We start from the raw sequence: 24,311 nt of genomic DNA on the forward strand, positions 1-24,311 counted from the left end.
CTTGTCAAGGAACCTCCACATCCATCCACCCTTATCTTAACGCGCCATTTACACTTCGCTTTGTTAATATATAGGTTCTCCTTACCTGTGAAAAACTCTCCAAACTCCTGCTCCAATTTCATGGCTTTATCAAACATCTTATTAGCTTGTTCATATGTCTGTCTACGATTCATTTCCCTATGAGAGACACAAATTATTAGGGAGGCATTATCCATTCTTCTGTAACAGATCATGCATTAGCAGTTGCTTAGCATAGCACATTATGACTGCTCAAAGGACACTGGAGTGACGGAAGTCTAACTGTAAACAAGGCATGCCAACGCTCATCAGATGACGTCTGTCATTTAATTCTCAGAGGTTTGCAATTTATTTCAACCAACAAATTTTGAACCAAAAGTATAATAAAGATAGGAGACTTCTTGTCTTTTCTTCTATTGCCGTGTTTTATTTTCTTCAATTGACCTTCCTTTAGCCAACAGGTGTTTAGTCGTCTTTTGGAGGTATCCCTACGACTTCGTCAATGCTGGTCTACTGATATGCTTTAGACGTGAGACCTCCTGCATGGGGTGAACCAGCGTAGGAAGTCAATAGTTCTTAATGCCTCCTGATATCGTCCCAAGTCAACATAAGATGAAACCACAAGAAATTAAACTGCAAGCTGCTTACACGGAGTGAACCCGCATCGGAACTAACAAGACTACATCCCGACAATGATCCCTGCACACCCCTGGCAATGAATACAGCTGCAAACACTGTACACTGATAAGTACAGCTCCTTCTGTTTTAGAACCATTAAAGGAAATACCATTTCCTACCGGATACCACATTATTTTCTTGTGGTTTCATCTTATGTCGACTTAGTAAATCTATCCCCCTAGACTACCGTCAAAATCAGTATGGTTGGCAAGTTTAAAACTGAGAAAGGAGGAGCCAAAATGTTACGTAACTATGTTCTGAAACAATGTTCTTCCTCATGTAAAGCACTCAGATATCTTCGGGTCTAGCCAGCGATATATAAAACTTTTCAAAGAAAATAAACAAATAAATTAATAATAAAAAAAAAAACAGGGGTTGTTGCATTTCAACACCAGATGGTGATAAATTACATTAACCAAACTCAAGCTGGATGGTCACAATAATGTAAACTATGATCAAAATAAAGCTAAGAAAATGTAGGGCCGGATTTAGTAAAATACTCTGTTGCTCCGATGGAATACCAGTATGCGAATTTAGAATTGTCTGAGAGTCCAGCAGACAACTCTAGTCATTGACCGGATCCGCCGCCAGCGTGGTTCATGTCATTAAGTTAAAGATTAACCAACCATCAAACTTAAGTTTTTGTATCTTCAAAAACAAAATTCTGAAGTGAGATTTTGCTCTTGAGAAAATTTAAAAAAAAATTGACTCTAAAAGTGGGAATTTTCCCCCATAATGTGGGGCTCATTTAAATGTTTTGCTATCCCTTACTGCCACAGTTTTCCACAGCATAAACATTTTGGCCACTGACTAAGTCGTGCGGGCGATCACATAGGCAAAACTCAGACGACTCTTACTCTGTTAAGACTGTTGGAGATATAGGTCTGCGACTGAGTAGTCTCTATTCCAGACATACTTAAGGTTTGCCAAGCTGTAAATCAGATGGGCGGACCTTCAGTTTGGCAGAGAGGGTACTCCATTGCAGTTGAACAGAGTAACCTCTCCGTCAAACTATAAATCAGTCCCTTAAATACAAAAACAAAGGTTTGCAGGCAAGAATAGACTTACATTAGGGCGTCAATGGATTTTGGCTTGATGAAGATGGCAACTGGAAAAAGCTGTGCTAGCTGCAACCTTTTAATGGCATTGCCAGACACGTCCAAAATACAGTGCTTCCCCTAAAAGAGGAAAAAAAATACTTCAGCAAACTATTTACAGCAAATCAAGTCAATGCTTGCAGTCAACAAAAATACTATATTTTACATACCTTCAGTTAACAATCTGATAGTTCCTTCACCAGAATAATGATTATAGAAATTAATTTAGTTTCTTGGTTGCTAGTGCCACCCAAGACCTTCAACACCAATCAGTCTACAGGATGTGAAATAATTAAGAGTTGAAAATGCTTTCTCTATGAAACTCACAAATGTTACCCGCCTTTAATACTTTCTCTAGCACTGATGAACCTTGCAGTTAACCAACTCTACTTTAAGAGAACCTTAGAAGTCGAGAAGTTTAAAATGGCTAAAAAGTAAATAAATTACTTACCTGTAACTATAGTTCTCGAGTGTTAGAATCTTTCATCGATTCACATGCTTGAATCCATCCCAGTCGCCGAGATGGGAGTCCCGGTATATCAAAACAGCAATGCAAAGTTATCATAAACTAGAAAACAGGCCTAGACCCATTTCAGTTTTGTAAAACATCCATCTTTTTGTAAGAGACCAAAAACTAGGCTTTAGCCAATCAGAACACCCTACCCTCTAGAACACTTGAAAGTTGAGCTTCACAGGGTAGGAGGGTGGGTCGCATGTGAATCTATAAAAGATTCTAAAACTCGAGAACTATAGTTACAGGTAAACCAATTATTTTCTTACTCCAGTATTGGAACTTTCACAGATTAACATGCTTGAATCAGAGTAGCTAGCAGTTAGGAGCACGTTTTTTGTTATTTTTTGCTATAATTGATTTTGAATAAAATATACAAGCGAAAAGTGTGTATATATGTATGTATATATATATATATATATATATATTACCTACTGGCGGTCGCCAGTAGGTAGTTATAGTTGGGATTTTTTTCAATGTTAAATCTCAAAATTCTATTTGGAATAACTTTGGCGCCGGTTGACGAATCTGACTGAAAATTTCCTCAAAATGGCCTCGCGGCGTTCCGGCCCTTCCCTGAAAGTTTGGGGGGGATTCGTCAAGCGGGGGCAGACATAAAAGGGGGGTCCCAAAACACGTTTTCCCCATGTTAATTTCCATAGGGCGGTCGATTTCACTTTTAGCCCGAACGGCTGAATGGATTTCCACCAAATTTGGCAAAATTGTAGGGACTGGTAGCCCGATGTGCCTTTGCTATGTCTCAAGATATGTGCTCCAGTGGATTTTGAGTAATTTAGGTTCAAAAAAATATATATATCTATGGCAGGGCCCCGGTACGCGCACCGGGGAGGGCCCCGGGCGCGACACACGAGGTGCGCACGGAAATCTGATTGGCTTTCGAGTGTCTGTAAACATTCGAAACAGTCCGGAGCGTCCGCCATCTTGTGTCTCGGTAGGATCGAGACACAAGAGGTGGCCAAAACAAAGGGGGAAATGACCATAAGGGGGCAGGGTAAACCCTCCCTGACCCCCTAGGTTTGATGTGGGGGCTTTAAAAGGGCCCCCGCGGGGCAATAAATGTTTTTTTTTCTTCGTTTTGCGCGGGGGGAGCGCCCGGTACGCGCACCGGGGAGCGGACTGGGGAGCGTTCCATGAGGAAAAAAGAATGACAGTTTTTTAAAAATGAAGCCTTTTTTTTTTATAAATTGGAGGTAGTTCTGAAAAGAACTGTTTTTTTCGTGTTTTTTAATATTTTTTTAATGTTTTTTGAACATTTTGTACTTTTTTTGGCTTTTCAAAACAGTTTTATATTTTTTTAGTATTTTTTTAGGGGGAGAAACAAAAAAAGGGAATTGAAACTGGCTCAACTGGAGCAAAAAACAAAAAAAGAAAAAAATTACTTCTTTTTGGGGCACTTGTGATTGTCACCTGCAAGGACGATGAGCTTTACGCTCTTTTCACCATAGGCGATAAGCTTGCCACATGCAGTAGAAGTGATTTTAAAATCAGCAAATCGTTGCTGAATACAAGGCATCATCTCTGATGTTTCTGGTCCCGATGAAGTGGGTTAGTTTCTTTGGGAGGTGGTCCTTGATGACTGGGGGGGGGGGGGGGGGTTACTGGCCAGTTCCCTGAGTTCTGCACGAGAATAGTTGTTAGGGTGCTTACGGATCATATGTCGAATCATGGTATTGTTACCAAAGGAATACTTTGTTTGGGTTGCCGTTTGAGAATTGTTCCTCACAGATAAGGCAAGTCACCTTTGCCGCATTCACTTTCTTTTTTCCCTCTGGGAGTGAAAAAAACTCCCATACAATGTGTGACTTGGGCTTGTATGGGGTATTTTGTTCAGGCAGCCATCTTCTCCCATCCTCCTCTTCCTCTTCCTCCTCCTCCTCCTCTTCTTGACCACCAATGTACTGTTGTGGTGGTCCTCTTGGTGGTGGTGGTGGTGGTGCAGATGCACCAGCTGCTGCTGCTACTGAAGCCATTCTATAGATCCAAAAGGTTCAGAGAGGTACAATCAGGTCTTCCTCAGTCAAAGGACAAAGTCAGAATAAGGAAAAAAGGTGGGGTCTTTCATCATTTGGAAAAAAAAAGGCCTGAACCAATGAGAAGTGTTATTTTCAGGTCACAAGACCAGGGATTTCATCATTATGAAAGTAAAAGTGTTCTGCACCAATTAAAAGTGTTTTTTTCAGGTCACATGACCGACGCGCAGACGCGCCGCGCCCACGGGCATGCCCCGGGCAGGGTCGCATAAGCGCGTCATAAGTTTACGTTGCGCAATCGTATTCGCTCGAGTGCTTCCGGGTGCGCTTACGCCGTGCGTATCACGCGGACGCACCTACGCGATACGTCACGATGATGTTTTCGTTCGTGACATTGGCGCTAACGGGACGCTCTCCGGAGCGCGCCGCGGGGCGCTTCAAAAGACTACGCTCTCCGGGGCGCGCCCCGGGAGCGCTCCAGGGTAAAAAAAAAAAATTGTTTAAAATACAAATAAAATATAGAAATAAATACATACAAAATATATATAAATATATATAAATACATTTCATAGCTATAGACATTTGCTATTGACCAAATTTTGAACTTCAAAGAAAAAAACATAGGTTTGGGGCCTTATATATAGTTAGGAATTTGCATTTAAAAAACCTATAAAATTCACTGAAAAAACCATAGGTTTCACACCAGTTATAGTTAGCTGAAAATTTTACTGACATAAAACCATTGAAATTCCACGTTATAGTTAGTTGGACTCACTATAACTTGCGCGTGTAATGCACTGCTAATGACGTCACATATTACATCACTCATGACATGGTCAGTGACATCACTCATGACATAACTGGTGTGAAACCTATGGTTTTTTCAGTGAATTTAATCGTTTTTTATATGCTAATTCCTAACTATAACTGGTGTGAAACCTATGGTTTTTTCAGTGAATATATATGTTACAGTATGCATGAGTGACTCAAGGGTTTTGCTTAATTGAAAGCAAACAAAGCGGCACAAGGACGAAGCACCATGGATGTGGTATGAATTAAAACACTTAATAGGACTGAAAAGTGTGGTACTCTGATAAAAGCACGCCCACTAGGGCTAGACAACCACCCCAAGACTTAATAGTCAGTGCACGACCGCACGGTCAGGCTTGTAAGCCCTTCGGGCATGCAAAGTTAAAATTGGAAAATGGCACAGTCTGCTAGTGCACCGAACGCTTGCCTGCCCGGGAGTCGGAGGTTCGAATCTCGCCTCTGGCCAAATTACTTTTTTCTATATAGACACTAAATACTGTTTTGTGTGTATACAGTTTAAAATGCTTAAAGTGAAATGAACTTTATTTATTTAATATATATTTGAATTTCGGTGTAGCCTGCTGCAACATAAGAATGTGCTCATAGTTCCAGATACTTCGTGACTGAGTAGTCTGTTGTTTATGTTTATGTAACTCACAGGTCACATGATTTACATTTAAATGTACTGTCACTTTGCACCAACACTCGTGAACAAGGGAACCTGTTTCCCGAAACGCGTCGAGTGCGTTTGTGAATTAAAACACTTTTGAAAGGAACCGTGGCCTGGATATCGTTCTTGTGTGAAAGGAAGAACGACTGTCGAGTGGATATATATATATATATATATATATATATATATATATATATATATATATATATATATATATATATATATATATATATATATATATATATATATATATATATATATATATATATATATATATATATATATATATATATATATATATATATATACATATAAGTTTGCCTGCTATGGAGTCAGCCACATCACAGGTAGGTGTATGCCATAAACCTTTATTGAAGGCTGCTGCAAGGAGTAAACAAACTAACTTCACTGCGGTATTGTCAGCCTTAGCCTGACGCGTTTCGTGGGAGTCCACTTCCTCAGAGGGACAGGCTTCGAAGTCTTGACACGCTCATTCCAGCACTGTTTAACTGATTATGATACCGCCCATGTGGGCGCAGCCACTCCCGTGGCCCGCTGGTAGTTGCAGTGCATAGTCTTGCTGCAGTGAGCTGGCGTGCTGGAGACCTCGACATAAATGCAAAATTAAAACCCCAGTGGGTTGTGATGTCCATCTTTAGCCCTTGCACAACTTTTACTCCTTCAATAATGGCTCCTGTTATCTGTATTTCGGCGTTTTTAGGCGTCGATGCAGAGATGCTTGGGAGCATCCGGGCTTCCTCCGCGGCTCAGGCGAGACCGCTACCATCCAAACACAAGTTTGCCTGCTATGGAGTCAGCCACATCACAGGTAGGTGTATGCCATAAATCTTTATCGAAGGCTGCTGCGAGGAGTAAACAAACTAACTTCACTGCGGTATTGTCAGCCTTAGCCTGACGCGTTTCGTGGGGGTCCACTTCCTCAGAGGCACAGGCTTCGAAGTCTTGACACGCTCATTCCAGCACTGTTTATGATACCACCCATGTGGGCGCGGCCACTCCCGTGGCCCGCTGGTAGTTGCAGTGCATAGTCTTGCTGCAGTGAGCTGGCGTGCTGGAGACCTCGACATAAATGCAAAATTAAAACCCCAGTGGGTTGTGATGTCCATCTTTAGCCCTTGCACCACTTTTACTCCTTCAATAATGGCTCCTGTTATCTGTATTTCGGCGTTTCTAGGCGTCGATGCAGAGATGCTTGGGAGCAACCCGCCTTCCTCCGCGGCTCAGGCGAGATCGCTACCACCCAAACACAAGTTTGCCTGCTATGTATATATATATATATACACATATATATATATATATATATATATACACATGTATATATATTTATATATACATATATATATACATACATATATATATATATACACATCAAACCAAACATATTTCTCTAGTGATGTCTTCTCCCACCACTTATTTATTTCCTGAATGCGTAGGTTCTGAAGTTCTTTAACAATATTGGCAAATGTTCTCTCCTTGTTTTTCTCCCCCCCATCCCTCTTAGCGTCTGCAGTAGCTGTTGGTGCATTGTCATCATTCAGAAGCTCGCTTGCCCTCTGCTGGCGATTTCTTGTTTTATCTGCCATGTTTATTATGTATTTTTTTGGTTGTTTCTGCTGGGCTGGGTTATTATTTATTTCTTCTTCTTGATACACTGTTAATAATTTGCTTTGGTGTTTTATTGCTCGTATCAATTGGGGTAATCCACTCCTCTGATCCCAAAGGTTGGTTGGACCCAATTACACGCTTTCTGTTGCTTTCTATGGGACGCTTTATGCTCCCACGTTAAATCCAAAAATACTGCACTGCCCCTTTAAGGATATTCTGGTTTCGTCAATCACTCCGATGACGTGATGCTTCAGTTTCCTCGCAGGGTTAACGTTCTCCCTTCCGTTCGGGATTGTGACCAGGCTATACGCTGTACGCTTACAAGAAGAATGATTCTGTCTCTTTTGCCCGACGCGTTTCGTGTCCCTTAAACACTTCCTCATGGGCCAGAGTCTTATCTTGAGTAACGGCACAGCATTTCAGAAACATCCTTTCAAGTTGATACCCCGCCCATCTGGGCGTTGCTCCTACGGCGTTATGGGACTTGTGGTGCTTTGTTTTGCCAACAGTGAGTTCTGTGCTGTAATCACAAAATTAACGTGCTTCTTACCCCAGTGGGTTTGTGATGTCGAATAGCAACTGGTTTCTGCATTCGTTGGTTCCTTCGTGGGCTTCTTTGTCCTTAAGCCACCTCGCTGTTAGCGCTGTAGCAGGGCTGCACCCAGGTGCAGCGGGGTCTTTCCTGCGGCTCAGGCGGGGCCGCTAACATCAAACCAAACAGTTGCCTGCTGTAGGAAGACCCGCACAAAGAGGTGAGTAATGAGCCTTTTATTTCACGAAGAATGCAGCAGGAAAACAGGGCACATTGCATCACCGTGATTCTGTCTCTTTTGCCCGACGCGTTTCGTGTCCCTTAAACACTTCCTCATGGGCCAGAGTCTTATCATGATTAACGGCACAGCATTTCAGAAAAGTGTGTATATATGTATATATATATATATATATATATGTATATATATATATATATATATATATATATATATTACCTACTGGCGGTCGCCAGTAGGTAGTTATAGTTGGGATTTTTTTCAATGTTAAATCTCAAAATTCTATTTGGAATAACTTTGGCGCCGGTTGACGAATCTGACTGAACATTTCCTCAAAATGGCCTCGCGGCGTTCCGGCCCTTCCCTGAAAGTTTGGGGGGGATTCGTCAAGCGGGGGCAGACATAAAAGGGGGGTCCCAAAACACGTTTTCCCCATGTTAATTTCCATAGGGCGGTCGATTTCACTTTTAGCCCGAACGGCTGAATGGATTTCCACCAAATTTGGCAAAATTGTAGGGACTGGTAGCCCGATGTGCCTTTGCTATGTCTCAAGATATGTGCTCCAGTGGATTTTGAGTAATTTAGGTTCAAAAAAATATATATATCTATGGCAGGGCCCCGGTACGCGCACCGGGGAGGGCCCCGGGCGCGACACACGAGGTGCGCACGGAAATCTGATTGGCTTTCGAGTGTCTGTAAACATTCGAAACAGTCCGGAGCGTCCGCCATCTTGTGTCTCGGTAGGATCGAGACACAAGAGGTGGCCAAAACAAAGGGGGAAATGACCATAAGGGGGCAGGGTAAACCCTCCCTGACCCCCTAGGTTTGATGTGGGGGCTTTAAAAGGGCCCCCGCGGGGCAATAAATGTTTTTTTTTCTTCGTTTTGCGCGGGGGGAGCGCCCGGTACGCGCACCGGGGAGCGGACTGGGGAGCGTTCCATGAGGAAAAAAGAATGACAGTTTTTTAAAAATGAAGCCTTTTTTTTTTATAAATTGGAGGTAGTTCTGAAAAGAACTGTTTTTTTCTTGTTTTTTAATATTTTTTTAATGTTTTTTGAACATTTTGTACTTTTTTTGGCTTTTCAAAACAGTTTTATATTTTTTTAGTATTTTTTTAGGGGGAGAAACAAAAAAAGGGAATTGAAACTGGCTCAACTGGAGCAAAAAACAAAAAAAGAAAAAAATTACTTCTTTTTGGGGCACTTGTGATTGTCACCTGCAAGGACGATGAGCTTTACGCTCTTTTCACCATAGGCGATAAGCTTGCCACATGCAGTAGAAGTGATTTTAAAATCAGCAAATCGTTGCTGAATACAAGGCATCATCTCTGATGTTTCTGGTCCCGATGAAGTGGGTTAGTTTCTTTGGGAGGTGGTCCTTGATGACTGGGGGGGGGGGGGTGGGGGGGGGGGGGGGGGGTTACTGGCCAGTTCCCTGAGTTCTGCACGAGAATAGTTGTTAGGGTGCTTACGGATCATATGTCGAATCATGGTATTGTTACCAAAGGAATACTTTGTTTGGGTTGCCGTTTGAGAATTGTTCCTCACAGATAAGGCAAGTCACCTTTGCCGCATTCACTTTCTTTTTTCCCTCTGGGAGTGAAAAAAACTCCCATACAATGTGTGACTTGGGCTTGTATGGGGTATTTTGTTCAGGCAGCCATCTTCTCCCATCCTCCTCTTCCTCTTCCTCCTCCTCCTCCTCTTCTTGACCACCAATGTACTGTTGTGGTGGTCCTCTTGGTGGTGGTGGTGGTGGTGGTGGTGGTGCAGATGCACCAGCTGCTGCTGCTACTGAAGCCATTCTATAGATCCAAAAGGTTCAGAGAGGTACAATCAGGTCTTCCTCAGTCAAAGGACAAAGTCAGAATAAGGAAAAAAGGTGGGGTCTTTCATCATTTGGAAAAAAAAAGGCCTGAACCAATGAGAAGTGTTATTTTCAGGTCACAAGACCAGGGATTTCATCATTATGAAAGTAAAAGTGTTCTGCACCAATTAAAAGTGTTTTTTTCAGGTCACATGACCGACGCGCAGACGCGCCGCGCCCACGGGCATGCCCCGGGCAGGGTCGCATAAGCGCGTCATAAGTTTACGTTGCGCAATCGTATTCGCTCGAGTGCTTCCGGGTGCGCTTACGCCGTGCGTATCACGCGGACGCACCTACGCGATACGTCACGATGATGTTTTCGTTCGTGACATTGGCGCTAACGGGACGCTCTCCGGAGCGCGCCGCGGGGCGCTTCAAAAGACTACGCTCTCCGGGGCGCGCCCCGGGAGCGCTCCAGGGTAAAAAAAAAAAATTGTTTAAAATACAAATAAAATATAGAAATAAATACATACAAAATATATATAAATATATATAAATACATTTCATAGCTATAGACATTTGCTATTGACCAAATTTTGAACTTCAAAGAAAAAAACATAGGTTTGGGGCCTTATATATAGTTAGGAATTTGCATTTAAAAAACCTATGAAATTCACTGAAAAAACCATAGGTTTCACACCAGTTATAGTTAGCTGAAAATTTTACTGACATAAAACCATTGAAATTCCACGTTATAGTTAGTTGGACTCACTATAACTTGCGCGTGTAATGCACTGCTAATGACGTCACATATTACATCACTCATGACATGGTCAGTGACATCACTCATGACATAACTGGTGTGAAACCTATGGTTTTTTCAGTGAATTTAATCGTTTTTTATATGCTAATTCCTAACTATAACTGGTGTGAAACCTATGGTTTTTTCAGTGAATATATATGTTACAGTATGCATGAGTGACTCAAGGGTTTTGCTTAATTGAAAGCAAACAAAGCGGCACAAGGACGAAGCACCATGGATGTGGTATGAATTAAAACACTTAATAGGACTGAAAAGTGTGGTACTCTGATAAAAGCACGCCCACTAGGGCTAGACAACCACCCCAAGACTTAATAGTCAGTGCACGACCGCACGGTCAGGCTTGTAAGCCCTTCGGGCATGCAAAGTTAAAATTGGAAAATGGCACAGTCTGCTAGTGCACCGAACGCTTGCCTGCCCGGGAGTCGGAGGTTCGAATCTCGCCTCTGGCCAAATTACTTTTTTCTATATAGACACTAAATACTGTTTTGTGTGTATACAGTTTAAAATGCTTAAAGTGAAATGAACTTTATTTATTTAATATATATTTGAATTTCGGTGTAGCCTGCTGCAACATAAGAATGTGCTCATAGTTCCAGATACTTCGTGACTGAGTAGTCTGTTGTTTATGTTTATGTAACTCACAGGTCACATGATTTACATTTAAATGTACTGTCACTTTGCACCAACACTCGTGAACAAGGGAACCTGTTTCCCGAAACGCGTCGAGTGCGTTTGTGAATTAAAACACTTTTGAAAGGAACCGTGGCCTGGATATCGTTCTTGTGTGAAAGGAAGAACGACTGTCGAGTGGATATATATATATATATATATATATATATATATATATATATATATATATATATATATATATATAAGTTTGCCTGCTATGGAGTCAGCCACATCACAGGTAGGTGTATGCCATAAACCTTTATTGAAGGCTGCTGCAAGGAGTAAACAAACTAACTTCACTGCGGTATTGTCAGCCTTAGCCTGACGCGTTTCGTGGGAGTCCACTTCCTCAGAGGGACAGGCTTCGAAGTCTTGACACGCTCATTCCAGCACTGTTTAACTGATTATGATACCGCCCATGTGGGCGCAGCCACTCCCGTGGCCCGCTGGTAGTTGCAGTGCATAGTCTTGCTGCAGTGAGCTGGCGTGCTGGAGACCTCGACATAAATGCAAAATTAAAACCCCAGTGGGTTGTGATGTCCATCTTTAGCCCTTGCACAACTTTTACTCCTTCAATAATGGCTCCTGTTATCTGTATTTCGGCGTTTTTAGGCGTCGATGCAGAGATGCTTGGGAGCATCCGGGCTTCCTCCGCGGCTCAGGCGAGACCGCTACCATCCAAACACAAGTTTGCCTGCTATGGAGTCAGCCACATCACAGGTAGGTGTATGCCATAAATCTTTATCGAAGGCTGCTGCGAGGAGTAAACAAACTAACTTCACTGCGGTATTGTCAGCCTTAGCCTGACGCGTTTCGTGGGGGTCCACTTCCTCAGAGGCACAGGCTTCGAAGTCTTGACACGCTCATTCCAGCACTGTTTATGATACCACCCATGTGGGCGCGGCCACTCCCGTGGCCCGCTGGTAGTTGCAGTGCATAGTCTTGCTGCAGTGAGCTGGCGTGCTGGAGACCTCGACATAAATGCAAAATTAAAACCCCAGTGGGTTGTGATGTCCATCTTTAGCCCTTGCACCACTTTTACTCCTTCAATAATGGCTCCTGTTATCTGTATTTCGGCGTTTCTAGGCGTCGATGCAGAGATGCTTGGGAGCAACCCGCCTTCCTCCGCGGCTCAGGCGAGATCGCTACCACCCAAACACAAGTTTGCCTGCTATGTATATATATATATATACACATATATATATATATATATATATACATGTATATATATTTATATATACATATATATATACATACATATATATATATATACACATCAAACCAAACATATTTCTCTAGTGATGTCTTCTCCCACCACTTATTTATTTCCTGAATGCGTAGGTTCTGAAGTTCTTTAACAATATTGGCAAATGTTCTCTCCTTGTTTTTCTCCCCCCCATCCCTCTTAGCGTCTGCAGTAGCTGTTGGTGCATTGTCATCATTCAGAAGCTCGCTTGCCCTCTGCTGGCGATTTCTTGTTTTATCTGCCATGTTTATTATGTATTTTTTTGGTTGTTTCTGCTGGGCTGGGTTATTATTTATTTCTTCTTCTTGATACACTGTTAATAATTTGCTTTGGTGTTTTATTGCTCGTATCAATTGGGGTAATCCACTCCTCTGATCCCAAAGGTTGGTTGGACCCAATTACACGCTTTCTGTTGCTTTCTATGGGACGCTTTATGCTCCCACGTTAAATCCAAAAATACTGCACTGCCCCTTTAAGGATATTCTGGTTTCGTCAATCACTCCGATGACGTGATGCTTCAGTTTCCTCGCAGGGTTAACGTTCTCCCTTCCGTTCGGGATTGTGACCAGGCTATACGCTGTACGCTTACAAGAAGAATGATTCTGTCTCTTTTGCCCGACGCGTTTCGTGTCCCTTAAACACTTCCTCATGGGCCAGAGTCTTATCTTGAGTAACGGCACAGCATTTCAGAAACATCCTTTCAAGTTGATACCCCGCCCATCTGGGCGTTGCTCCTACGGCGTTATGGGACTTGTGGTGCTTTGTTTTGCCAACAGTGAGTTCTGTGCTGTAATCACAAAATTAACGTGCTTCTTACCCCAGTGGGTTTGTGATGTCGAATAGCAACTGGTTTCTGCATTCGTTGGTTCCTTCGTGGGCTTCTTTGTCCTTAAGCCACCTCGCTGTTAGCGCTGTAGCAGGGCTGCACCCAGGTGCAGCGGGGTCTTTCCTGCGGCTCAGGCGGGGCCGCTAACATCAAACCAAACAGTTGCCTGCTGTAGGAAGACCCGCACAAAGAGGTGAGTAATGAGCCTTTTATTTCACGAAGAATGCAGCAGGAAAACAGGGCACATTGCATCACCGTGATTCTGTCTCTTTTGCCCGACGCGTTTCGTGTCCCTTAAACACTTCCTCATGGGCCAGAGTCTTATCATGATTAACGGCACAGCATTTCAGAAACATCCTTTCAAGTTGATACCCCGCCCATCTGGGCGTTGCTCCTACGGCGTTATGGGACTTGTGGTGCTTCGTTTTGCCAACAGTGAGTTCTGTGCTGTTATCACAAAATTAACGTGCTTCTTACCCCAGTGGGTTTGTGATGTCGAATAGCAACTGGTTTTTGCATTTGTTAGTTCCTTCGTTGGCTTCTTTGGCCTTAAGCCACCTCGCTGTTAGCGCTGTAGCAGGGCTGCACCCAGGTGCAGCGGGGTCTTTCCTGCGGCTCAGGCGGGGCCGCTAACATCAAACTTGAAAGGATGTTTCTGAAATGCTGTGCCGTTACTCAAGATAAGACTCTGGCCCATGAGGAAGTGTTTAAGGGACACGAAACGCGTCGGGCAAAAGAGACAGAATCACGGTGATGCAATGTGCCCTGTTTTCCTGCTGCATTCTTCGTGAAATAAAAGGCTCATTACTCACCTCTTTGTGCGGGTCTTCCTACAGCAGGCAACTGTTTGGTTTGATGTTAGCGGCCCCGCCTGAGCCGCAGGAAAGACCCCGCTGCACCTGGGTGCAGCCCTGCTACAGCGCTAACAGCGAGGTGGCTTAAGGACAAAGAAGCCCACGAAGGAACCAACGAATGCAGAAACCAGTTGCTATTCGACATCACAAACCCACTGGGGTAAGAAGCACGTTAATTTTGTGATTACAGCACAGAACTCACTGTTGGCAAAACAAAGCACCACAAGTCCCATAACGCCGTAGGAGCAACGCCCAGATGGGCGGGGTATCAACTTGAAAGGATGTTTCTGAAATGCTGTGCCGTTACTCAAGATAAGACTCTGGCCCATGAGGAAGTGTTTAAGGGACACGAAACGCGTCGGGCAAAAGAGACAGAATCACGGTGATGCAATGTGCCCTGTTTTCCTACTGCATTCTTCGTGAAATAAAAGGCTCATTACTCACCCCTTTGTGCGGGTCTTCCTACAGCAGGCAACTGTTTGGTTTGATATATATATACATATACACACATATATATATATATACACACACACACACACACACACACACACACACACACACACACACACACACATCTAACTATAGGTCAAAATACCCATATTGTGGTGATGAAAAAGGAAGGAAAATAGAGGAGGAAAAATTGAAAAAGATGGTGCGAGGTCTTTCGAAAGTAATGAAAGGAGGAGTCCAAAAGAAAGCTCATCGTCATTGAAGTAGGTTCCTAAGTGCTGCCTGGCCCACTGCAGGGTCACTGCGAAACAGAGGAGTCCAAGCAGTAGTGCCTGGTAAAGGTGTGGCTACTCTACCAGGTCGCCCCCCTGCAGATCTCCTGGATAGATATACTGGCAACCAAAGCGGTCGAGGTAGAGACTGCTTTAGTAGAATGTGAAAAGAGCATCCCATGGAGGGGTTTTTGTCCTGCCTGATGACTTTAATGGATGGCACTAGAAATTCAACGTGCAATGCCCAGTTTGGAGAGGGGACGGCCCTTAAATGGGCACTATAGGCCACAAAGAGTTGGAGTGACTTATGGAAGGTTTTAGCCCCGTGGAGATAGACTTTTATACAGAGCTGAATATCTAGAGAATGAAGAGCTATCTCCACTGGTGTTGTAGGTTGTAGGAAAAACGCTTTTAGAACCAGTGGATCATTTAAATGAAAGTCCGATGAAACTTTAGGGATGAACTTGGGGTTGGTACGTAATGCACAAGTTCGGTAACTATATATCTGTAAGGAACAGTAGTTAATGTTAGATACCTTACCTTAGAATATCCCCAGGCGTCAGGCTGGATCCGGAAAGTTTTCGCCAGCAGTACCCTTGCCTGTCGGTAGGCGTCGTGTGTGGCTCCGTGTCTGTCGTCAGTACTTAGACGCCGCCCTCGCACGCTGTCAGTTCTATACATAGCTTTCCGCGCCAGGAACGCAGAGCCAAGATAGAAACCAAAACTGGTGCCATGAAACTAGGGAGATACCTCAACCCTAGATATCGGTTCGCAGAATGTAAATGTAAATGTACAGGAATTTATATAGCGCAAATCACCACTGGTTTCTAAGCGCTTGCTTAGGGAACCAGTCCTGATATTCCCCTGTGAGCTAACCCCGGCAGGGTATCCGCAAGGTGAAAGCCAGGCATCCCGCCGCGAGGGGCCGTTGTGGAGATTAAGCAAGCTATTGCCCAGAGTCGCAGAGTGTGACCCGTGAGTCGAGTAGGCACCGGAGCGAGAATTGTCGAGTCCATGGACATTTTAGGACTCAAGACCCCGCCGAGCCGGGAATTGAACCCTGGTCCCGGGCTGAACTCTGCTTCCAGGTCTGCCTCCTCTAACCAGTGAGCCACACTTCTCCACAATGGGGAGGATGGGTGAGGCGTAAGGATTCTAACACTAACTACTGTTTCTTACAGATATATCGTTATCGAAGGTAAGTAACATGTGCATCTGAAAGAAACAGGTTACTGTTATATTCCTTACCTTATAATAGATACCCTGGTGGTGGGTCTCCGAACCAAGATCACACCAGAAAGTATTGGAGAATGGAACTGCCGAAAAAGTCATCTCTCTGGACTTGGCTGTCCGGGCAGTAGTGCCTAGCAAACGTGTGCAGCGAGGCCCAAGTAGCTGCCTGACAGATGCAATGTGAGAAATTGGCCTGGTATATGATGGTTACTATTCTAGTGAACACCATGCACCAGTTCAAACAACCCTTATGGTGATGGTTGTAAAGTCAACCTTATAGACCAGCTTTTCTAGAGGTAGCGTGGACAGAACAGTCTTAGGCTAAAAGACGTGTAAAGCCAGCTGTTTTACCATATGTAACCCCTTGAATATCAAATGAAAGGACACCACACAGGATATATATAAAATATATATGTATTTACGTACACACTCCTCTGAACGCTTTATGAGATCAGAGGCAAAACCACATAACAAGTTACACTTAGAAATACTTTAAATAGCACAATTTACAGTTAGTCCCTAGGGGCACGTCAAACCATATACTAAGTATGTGGTATAAGAACCACGACTTGGGAAAGGAGAAGGCCTAGGGACTCGCTGGGGCTACACTATCTGACCCTTAGGTTAGGAGTAGGAGGCCCACAGGCGGCGCGTGCAGAGTCAGTACTCTCACGTGAGAGTCAATAGAAAGTCAATAGGAACGTAAAAGGTAAGTAAATGAAGGTTTAGGACACTTCCGGTATAGCTAGAAGGAAACAACTAAAAACCTAGACACTTGGATAGTCAATACCCTTGAGAGCACCGAAGTACTAGCGTTACCTCACCCACAGGAAGCGGGTGCATAGGTGTAAAGATGTGTCTGGTTTCGCCGTTGAAGTCTATGGAGCCTGTGAAGAAAGATGCTGCAGGCGACCAGGAGGAAGATGTCCGGGTGGATCCAAGGGTGGGTGGTTCGAGGATGAACAGTACCTGAAAGCAGAGGGGACAGAGTCTAGGTCACTAGCCAGTGACTGGGTGTAACCAGGGAAGGAACCAGACGTCGTCAAGGAGCAATCAGGTGGAGAGGTGAAGCTTGTCGTTGCAGCCTCGAGGACCAGGAGGCGTCGAGGACGACCAGGTGCTGGAGAGGAGCTGTCCCACGAAGGATCTCGCAGATGGAGGGGTCGGCTTTAAGATCAGAGCCAACAAGCCTAAGCAAAGGCAACCCACGCAGTATACACAAGGAGCTTCTGGTGCAGACCAGGAGGGTCTGAGGTACTTTAGAGGCCTCAGGAGCTGCGCTGTTAGCAAGTTGTCTACTTTCCAAGGTACCTGCTTCCACGGGTCCCGACGCCTTCCATGGGGCTCAGCTGTGCTGGAGTCGTGCAGTGGGGTCAGAGGGATCCGGGAATCGAGGTCTTGTCAGGCTCTGTGCTCGGGTTCCAGCGGGAACGGGGACAAAGCAAGCCGTCGAGGTGCTGGATGGTGCCTGGTTTCCCAGGGTGGTCACTCCTTGGCCACAAGGGAGATTCTTCAGTCTTCAGCTTGGATGAATGTCCAGAGTTTCGTCTTCAGTCGATTCCAGGATTAATCTAATTTCTCCTGGGTCAGCTCCTACTTTTATATAACTAAAAGGGGGCTGGTTTGCTCAGGTCCCTCCGTTGGGTTGGACCAGGAAGGGGGGTGGTTACACCCCCTTTCCTTTGTCCAGTTTCGCGCCAGAGCTGGGGCTGGAGTGCCCCAGCAACCGGTTTGAACTGGGATATGCATGAAGCACCTAGTGTGCATCAGGCAGTGTCTCAATCTATTCAGCCCTCCCTGTCCCAATACACATCCTCCAGTCTGGGGTGGTACTCGCACCTCCCCAAGCAGGAAACCTATTGTCCAAACCTCCGTGACTGGAAGGACTCCCAGCAGCAGGAGGTCAGACTTGTGTCTGTGGCAGCAGCATCCATTTTGTGATGCTAGGACTCTGGTTAATTTTAACCGGGATAGTCAGACCTAACATGTCTTCTCCCTCTAGAAGGGTGGAATGCTACCCCCGTTGCCAGAATTGGCGAGGGGGTAGTATTCCAAAGTGTATGACACCTTACAAGACATGTTTTGATAACGCCAAACCAAAGTTAGCATTAACCGCGAGGATTAGAATGCACTTAAGAGTATATGGTATGGCAATATCATAGAACAGCTATAAGGACATGGTTCTGAAAGCTGCAGACAGGCTCAGCTCATGCTAGAGCCTCATCTCACACATAACCAAGCACTCTGCCTTCAGGATTGTTAAAGGCCTGCCATAGGAGTGACTTATAGGTTACTATGTGTTTATATGTAAGTAGGTATAGGAATACTACACCTAAGCAAGGGGTGGTTACACGACCTTGCCCCAGCTGAGTGATCAGCCAGTTGTGTCTGTTTGAGTGGCCAGCCAGGCGTGCCACAATACATGCTGCAGCCCCTGGTAGGCCTTGGGTGCACCTATGCCCTGGGTACCTATGGTACACTGTACAGGGACTCACAAGGGTGACCCAATACCCAATTTGGTATGTACCTACAGAACATAGAGTCCATTTTACAGAGAGAGCAGATAGCCTGGGGTCCTGGATAGCAGGATCCCAGGCCAACTAAGTCGAAAACTAGCTAAACACTAGGCAATAAGTTGGGGGCAACCATAGTCAGGTATCCACCTTCCTACACTGCAAGGGGACTCCCCGACCTAGGGCAGTAGTAGCCTCCGTTGCCCGAGTGGAATGGGTGTGCAGCCCCACAGGAGGCTCCGTTTTCGCCAAGGAATAACAGACCTTGATGCACAAAACGATCCACCGAGAGTCGGTCCGCTTGTGCACCGCCCGTCCCTTCTTCGTGCCCATGTAACAAACAAAGAGCTGGCCGTCCACCCGGAACTGGCATGTGCGGTCTAGATAGAAGGAGAGCACACGTTTTGGGTCCAGACGGTGGAGACTTTCTTCCTCTTTCGAGGGATGCAGAAGCAGAAAGAAGGTGGGCAAGGTGATGGACTGCCCGATATGAAAGGCTGTGACCACCTTGAGCAGGAAAAAAGGACGAGTCCTCAGAACAACTTTGTCCGGATGGACAGAGGAAAGGAGGTTTAGAAGATATAGCCTGGAGCTCACTCACTCTCCTGGCAGAGGTGATGGCAACCAGGAATGCAGTCTTAAGAGACAGAAGACGAAGAGGACAGTTATGAAGTGGCTCAAAGGGAGCGCACATCAGATAAGTCAGTACAAGGTTCAAGTCCCACTGACGCATCACGAAGGGAACAGGAGAAAAAGTGTGTGATGCCTTTCAAGAATCTATTTACAACAGGGGCCTTGAAAAGGGAAGGCTGGTCAGGAAGCCTTGAGAAGGCTGAAATGGCCGAGAGGTATCCTTTGATAGTGTCCAGAGCAGAGCCCTGCTGGGCAAGAGAGAGAAGGAAGAGGAGAACCTCTGAAATGGGGGCAGAGAGTGGATGCACAGCCTTTGCTGTGCACCATGTCACAAATTTGATCCATCCGCAGGCGTATACCGATTTTGTGGAGGGACGCCTGGCTGCCAGAATCACATCACAGACTTCAGGAGGCAAGTCAAATGGCCTCAACTGCCGCCACTCAATCTCCACGCATGTAGGTGGAGACTGGACAGGTTTGGGTGGAGGACCATCCCCAGCTGCTGAGACAGAAGGTCCTCCTGAAGAGGCAGACGAATCTGGGGATCTGCTGAGTAACTTGGGATACCAGTATCTTCGTGCCCAGTGTGGAGCCACAAGGATGACTTGGGCCCGGTCTTGCCTGATCTTCTTCATCACTCTGGCATAGACGGAAAGGCGTACAACAGACCGCAGCTCCACTCGCGATGAAAAGCGTCTCCGAGCAAGAGCTGCCTTGGAAATTCCAATGCACAAAAGTGATGACATTGCGCGTGATCTTCGAAGGCGAATAGTTCTAACCAAGGCTCTCCCCAATGCCGAAAGAGACCGTGTGCCACGTCCGAGTTCAGACGCCATTCGTGATCCATCATGCACAGATGGCTGACTTTTTCCACCATGGCGTTCAGGGAACCTGCCAGGTTTGACCACCAGGTTGACGTCCTGGTGTTCCAGCCATGTCCAGAGGTGCAGGGCCTCCTGACAAAGGGTCCACGACTCCACCGGCCCTGTTTGTTGCAGTACCACATGGCGGTGGTGTTGTCCGTGAACATCTGCACTACACTTCCCCAGACAGAGGGAAGGAATGCCTTCAGTGCAAGTCGGATCGCCCACAGCTCCATAAGGTTGATATGGAGCCGGGACTACGCCAGAGACTAGAGGCCTCTGATCTCCACCTCTCCCATGTGGCCCCCCATCCCAGGAGGAATGCATCCGTCACTACTACGTGGTCCGGTTGGGGAAGGGAGAGGGATCTGCCGCAGACCCAATCTCGGTGAGTGAGCCACCACTGCAACTGACTCGCAGTGCCCTCTGAGATCAGGACGTGGTCGGACAGGTTGCCCTGTGCGGTGCCCACTGAAACTTCAGGTCCCACTTCAGAGCCCGCATCCACCACCTGGCGTGATGCACCAGAAGGATGTAGGAGGCCATCAGCCCCAGGAGCCGCACTGTCAACCTGATCGAAACTCAGGATAAAGTCTGAAAGATCGGAATCAGAGCCTGAATATCTCAAACCCACTGTTCAGGGGGGGTGGGGGTGGGGGGGAGAAACCTGAAACTACGTCGAGTTCAGAACCGCTCTGATGAAAAGGAGCTTCTGAGAGGGGCACAGGTGAGACTTCGGCACATTGATGGGGAACCCCAGCGAGTCCAGGAGGTCGGCCGTAGTGTGGAGGTGGGAGACGACTGGCCGGGGGCGAGCCCGCCTTCAACAACCAGTCGTCGAGCTAGGGGAAGACTGAAAGCTCTGATCTGCGCAGATGAGCTGCGACCACCTGCATCACGTTCGTGAACACCCAAGGGGCACTGGTAAAGCCGAAGGGGAGCACGGTAAACTGAAAGTGCTCATGGCCTATCATGAACCGCAGGTAGCGCCGGTGGGCCGGCAGGACGGGGATGTGGGAATATGCGTCCTGCAAGTCCAACGCTACCATCCAGTCTCCAGGGTCTAGGGCAGCTAGGACCTAAGCTAAAGACAGCATCTTGAACTTCTCCTTCCGGAGGAAGCCGTTGACGCTCCGGAGGTCCAAGATAGGGCGTAGACCTCCTTTGCCCTTCTGGGGTACCAGAAAGTAGTGGGAGTAGCAATGACGTCCTACTTCTAGCCCAGGAACGTGTTCGATGGCACCCTTTGCCAAGAGGGCCATAACTTCCTCCTGCAGAAGTTGCAAGTGATCCCCCGACATGCGGTGGCACTGCTGGAGGGGTCGCCTCGAAGGGGAGGGAGTAACCCTTTTGGACGATTTGCAGCACCCACATGTCCGATGTGATGGAGCGCCAGTGAAGGAGGTGATGGCGGACCCTGCCCCCCACTGGCGTCGAATGGGCCTGAAAGCTCAGACTAGGAAGGCTTTGAGGCAGATGCTGTGGGAGCGGATGTCGACTGACCTTGCCGCTGTTCCCAGGCACCGTCACGGCGGTTACCGCGGCCGCGTTGAGGCTGGTTCTGCTGCCTGTGGCAGGCAGGACATGTGGGGTGCCCCTTCCTTGCTCACGAAAGAGGCGAAAAGCAGAAGTTTGCTGGCGCTGGCCCGACGACTTGGTCGTAGCTATGTAATCCGAGGCGACTGTCATCGAAGGGCATGTACATGAGCATGGGCTAGACATCGGCCAAGGAATTGGCGGACCTCAGCCAGGCGTGGCGGCAACCGCCAGCGTCGTGAAAATCGCCCTTCCCAGCGAGTCTGTGTATCCAGTCCATACCTGATGGAATAACGCGCCCCATCCAGCCCCTCCGCAAGGGCTTGGGCGAGCCGAACCCGGGCCTCCTCCGGGCACTGGGGCAGCACGTCCGCAACCGTGTCCCACAAAGAGTGGGTATAACGGCCCAAAAGGCAAGCGGTGTTGATAGACCGCAACCCCAAACTCAATGAGAACAGTTTCTTCCCAAACTGATCAAACCTTTTGGATACCTGATCCAGGGGAGCGGACGGGAATGCGGTCTGGGACGTAGAAGTCTAGATCACCAGGCTCTCAGGGGTGGGGTGCACAGACAAAGCTAAGGTCGCCCTGAGCCGGGCGGTGGAGTCGGGCCACGTTCTGATTCACAGGGGGCACTGTGGAGGGATTGGACCAGGTGCCCATCAGAACGTCCGTGAGGGCCTCAATGAACGGCAGTAGAGGCTCCGAGGAGCTTACTGGCGGCTGAAGCACCTCAGTGAGGAGGTTAGTCCTCATGGCCGCCTAGGCCCCAAGTTGGGTCTGCGGGGCCCGAAGGCGCGCCGGCAGGCCTCAACGGAGGAAAGTGAGTCCTCATGGCAATGAGGAAATAACGAATCTCCTCCGTCGTCGCTCTCTGGCCAGGGACAGGAGAGTATGGGCCTGGAGGTGGCGCCTGCAGCTCCAATGGAGCCGCGCGGGCGGTGTTGCCCGAACCCTCAGCCACGTCGCGCGAGCGGAGTCTGAAGAGCGATGTCGCCTCTTCGACTTCTTCTTGGAATGCCTCGACTTACCGGAGGACTTGGAGCCCGACGAGCAACGACTGCGGCTCCGCGACAGTTACCTCGACTTCCTCCTTGACCGGGACCTCGAGCAGCGCGGAGCCGACTGCAGGATCTCGAGTAGCTTCGGGGCCGCGCCTAGCTTTCGAAGTCAAGGCTCGGCAGTCGGGGCACGACTTGTCGTCATGGTCGGCCCGAGGCACTAGAGACACCGATGGTGGGGGTCAGTCACCGACATCAGGCGATGACCGGCATCGCACGGCTTGAAGCCAGGCATCCCTACGGCACCAGGAGTTGAAGTCGACTCAAAAATGAGATCCAAAATAGATCAAAAAGTTAGTCAAAAAATGACTAAGAGTACTGCCCTTCTCAGATCTGCGATAGCTGGTGCGGAAAAAAGAAGAACCGACGTCAGCACGCGAGGGCGGCGTCTAAGTACTGCGAAGACGTCATCCCGGAGATCACGACGCAGGCGACGCCTACCGATGCGCAATGGTACTGCCGATGAAAACTTTCCGGATCCAGCCTGACGCCTGTGGATATTCTAAGGTAAGGAATCTAACACTAACCTGTTTCTTTCAGATATTACGGTCATCCTTGAATTAAAGAAAAGGCTCCTGAATAGTAAGAGCCGGTTATGTTATGTTATATAAACTTTTTGAGCGCAACTAACACCATTAGGTTCCTTGGCGCTATAACAGAGAGCAGATGAAGAGACAAGAAACAGCAGCTAATTGTAGGACTCAGTAAAGAGAAAAGTTTTGAGGGAGGATCTAAACTTGGGATAAGGAGAGGGCAACCTTAGGGGAAGGGGTAGGGAATTCCAAAAAGTCGGGGCGAGGAATGAGAACCTGAGGCCACCGTGTTTCTTCCTCTTGAATCTAGGAACTGATAACAGGGCCATCTGGGATGACCGAAGAGTGCGGGAAGGGACATACGGGTGAAGAAGGGAAGAGATGAAAAGGGGACCGTGACCTGCTAGGGATTTGGAAATAATGCAACCAAGTTTAAATTTGCAGCGGGCAGATATCGGAAGCCAGTGAAGACTTTTTAAAAGGGGGCGGACATGTTGATCTCTAGGTTGGTGAAAGATCAGGCGAGCGGCCTGATTTTGGATCAACTGTAGCCTCCTAAGTTAATAAGCAGGAATGCCTACATATAGTGCATTGGCATAGTCGAGCCTAGACATGACTAGCGCAAGCAGGGTCAAGGTAAGAGCCTCAGGTGTAAGTAGGCGAGAGATTTTGTGTATTTTCCTGAGTTGGAAGTGGCTTGAGGATACTACCGCGCTTATCTGGGGCGTCATAGAAAGGTCACTACTAATGACGACTCCTAAGCTTTTAGCACAGTTGACGGGACAGGGAGGGCTGCCAAGGCTAGCAGGCCAAAAGAAAGGGTGC

At 46.8% G+C, this 24,311-nt stretch overlaps 1 protein-coding gene across 4 annotated transcripts in view; it reads right to left on the minus strand.

Annotated features, from left to right (window-relative positions):
- DLG3 (discs large MAGUK scaffold protein 3) overlaps positions 1-24,311 on the minus strand; it is a 2,000,883-nt gene that overhangs the window by 12,013 nt on the left and 1,964,559 nt on the right. For all 4 annotated transcript variants that reach the window (XM_086918303.1, XM_086918301.1, XM_086918300.1 and 1 more), the window contains 2 exons: positions 1,765-1,874; positions 86-177 (listed from right to left, as the gene is read on the minus strand). In XM_086918303.1, coding sequence (XP_086774429.1) covers positions 86-177; positions 1,765-1,874 — 202 coding nt within the window. The remainder of the gene's footprint in view (positions 1-85; positions 178-1,764; positions 1,875-24,311) is intronic.

This window comes from Lissotriton vulgaris, chromosome 4_1 (genome assembly GCF_964263255.1).
Source record: "Lissotriton vulgaris chromosome 4_1, aLisVul1.2, whole genome shotgun sequence".
Taxonomy (NCBI): domain Eukaryota; kingdom Metazoa; phylum Chordata; class Amphibia; order Caudata; family Salamandridae; genus Lissotriton; species Lissotriton vulgaris.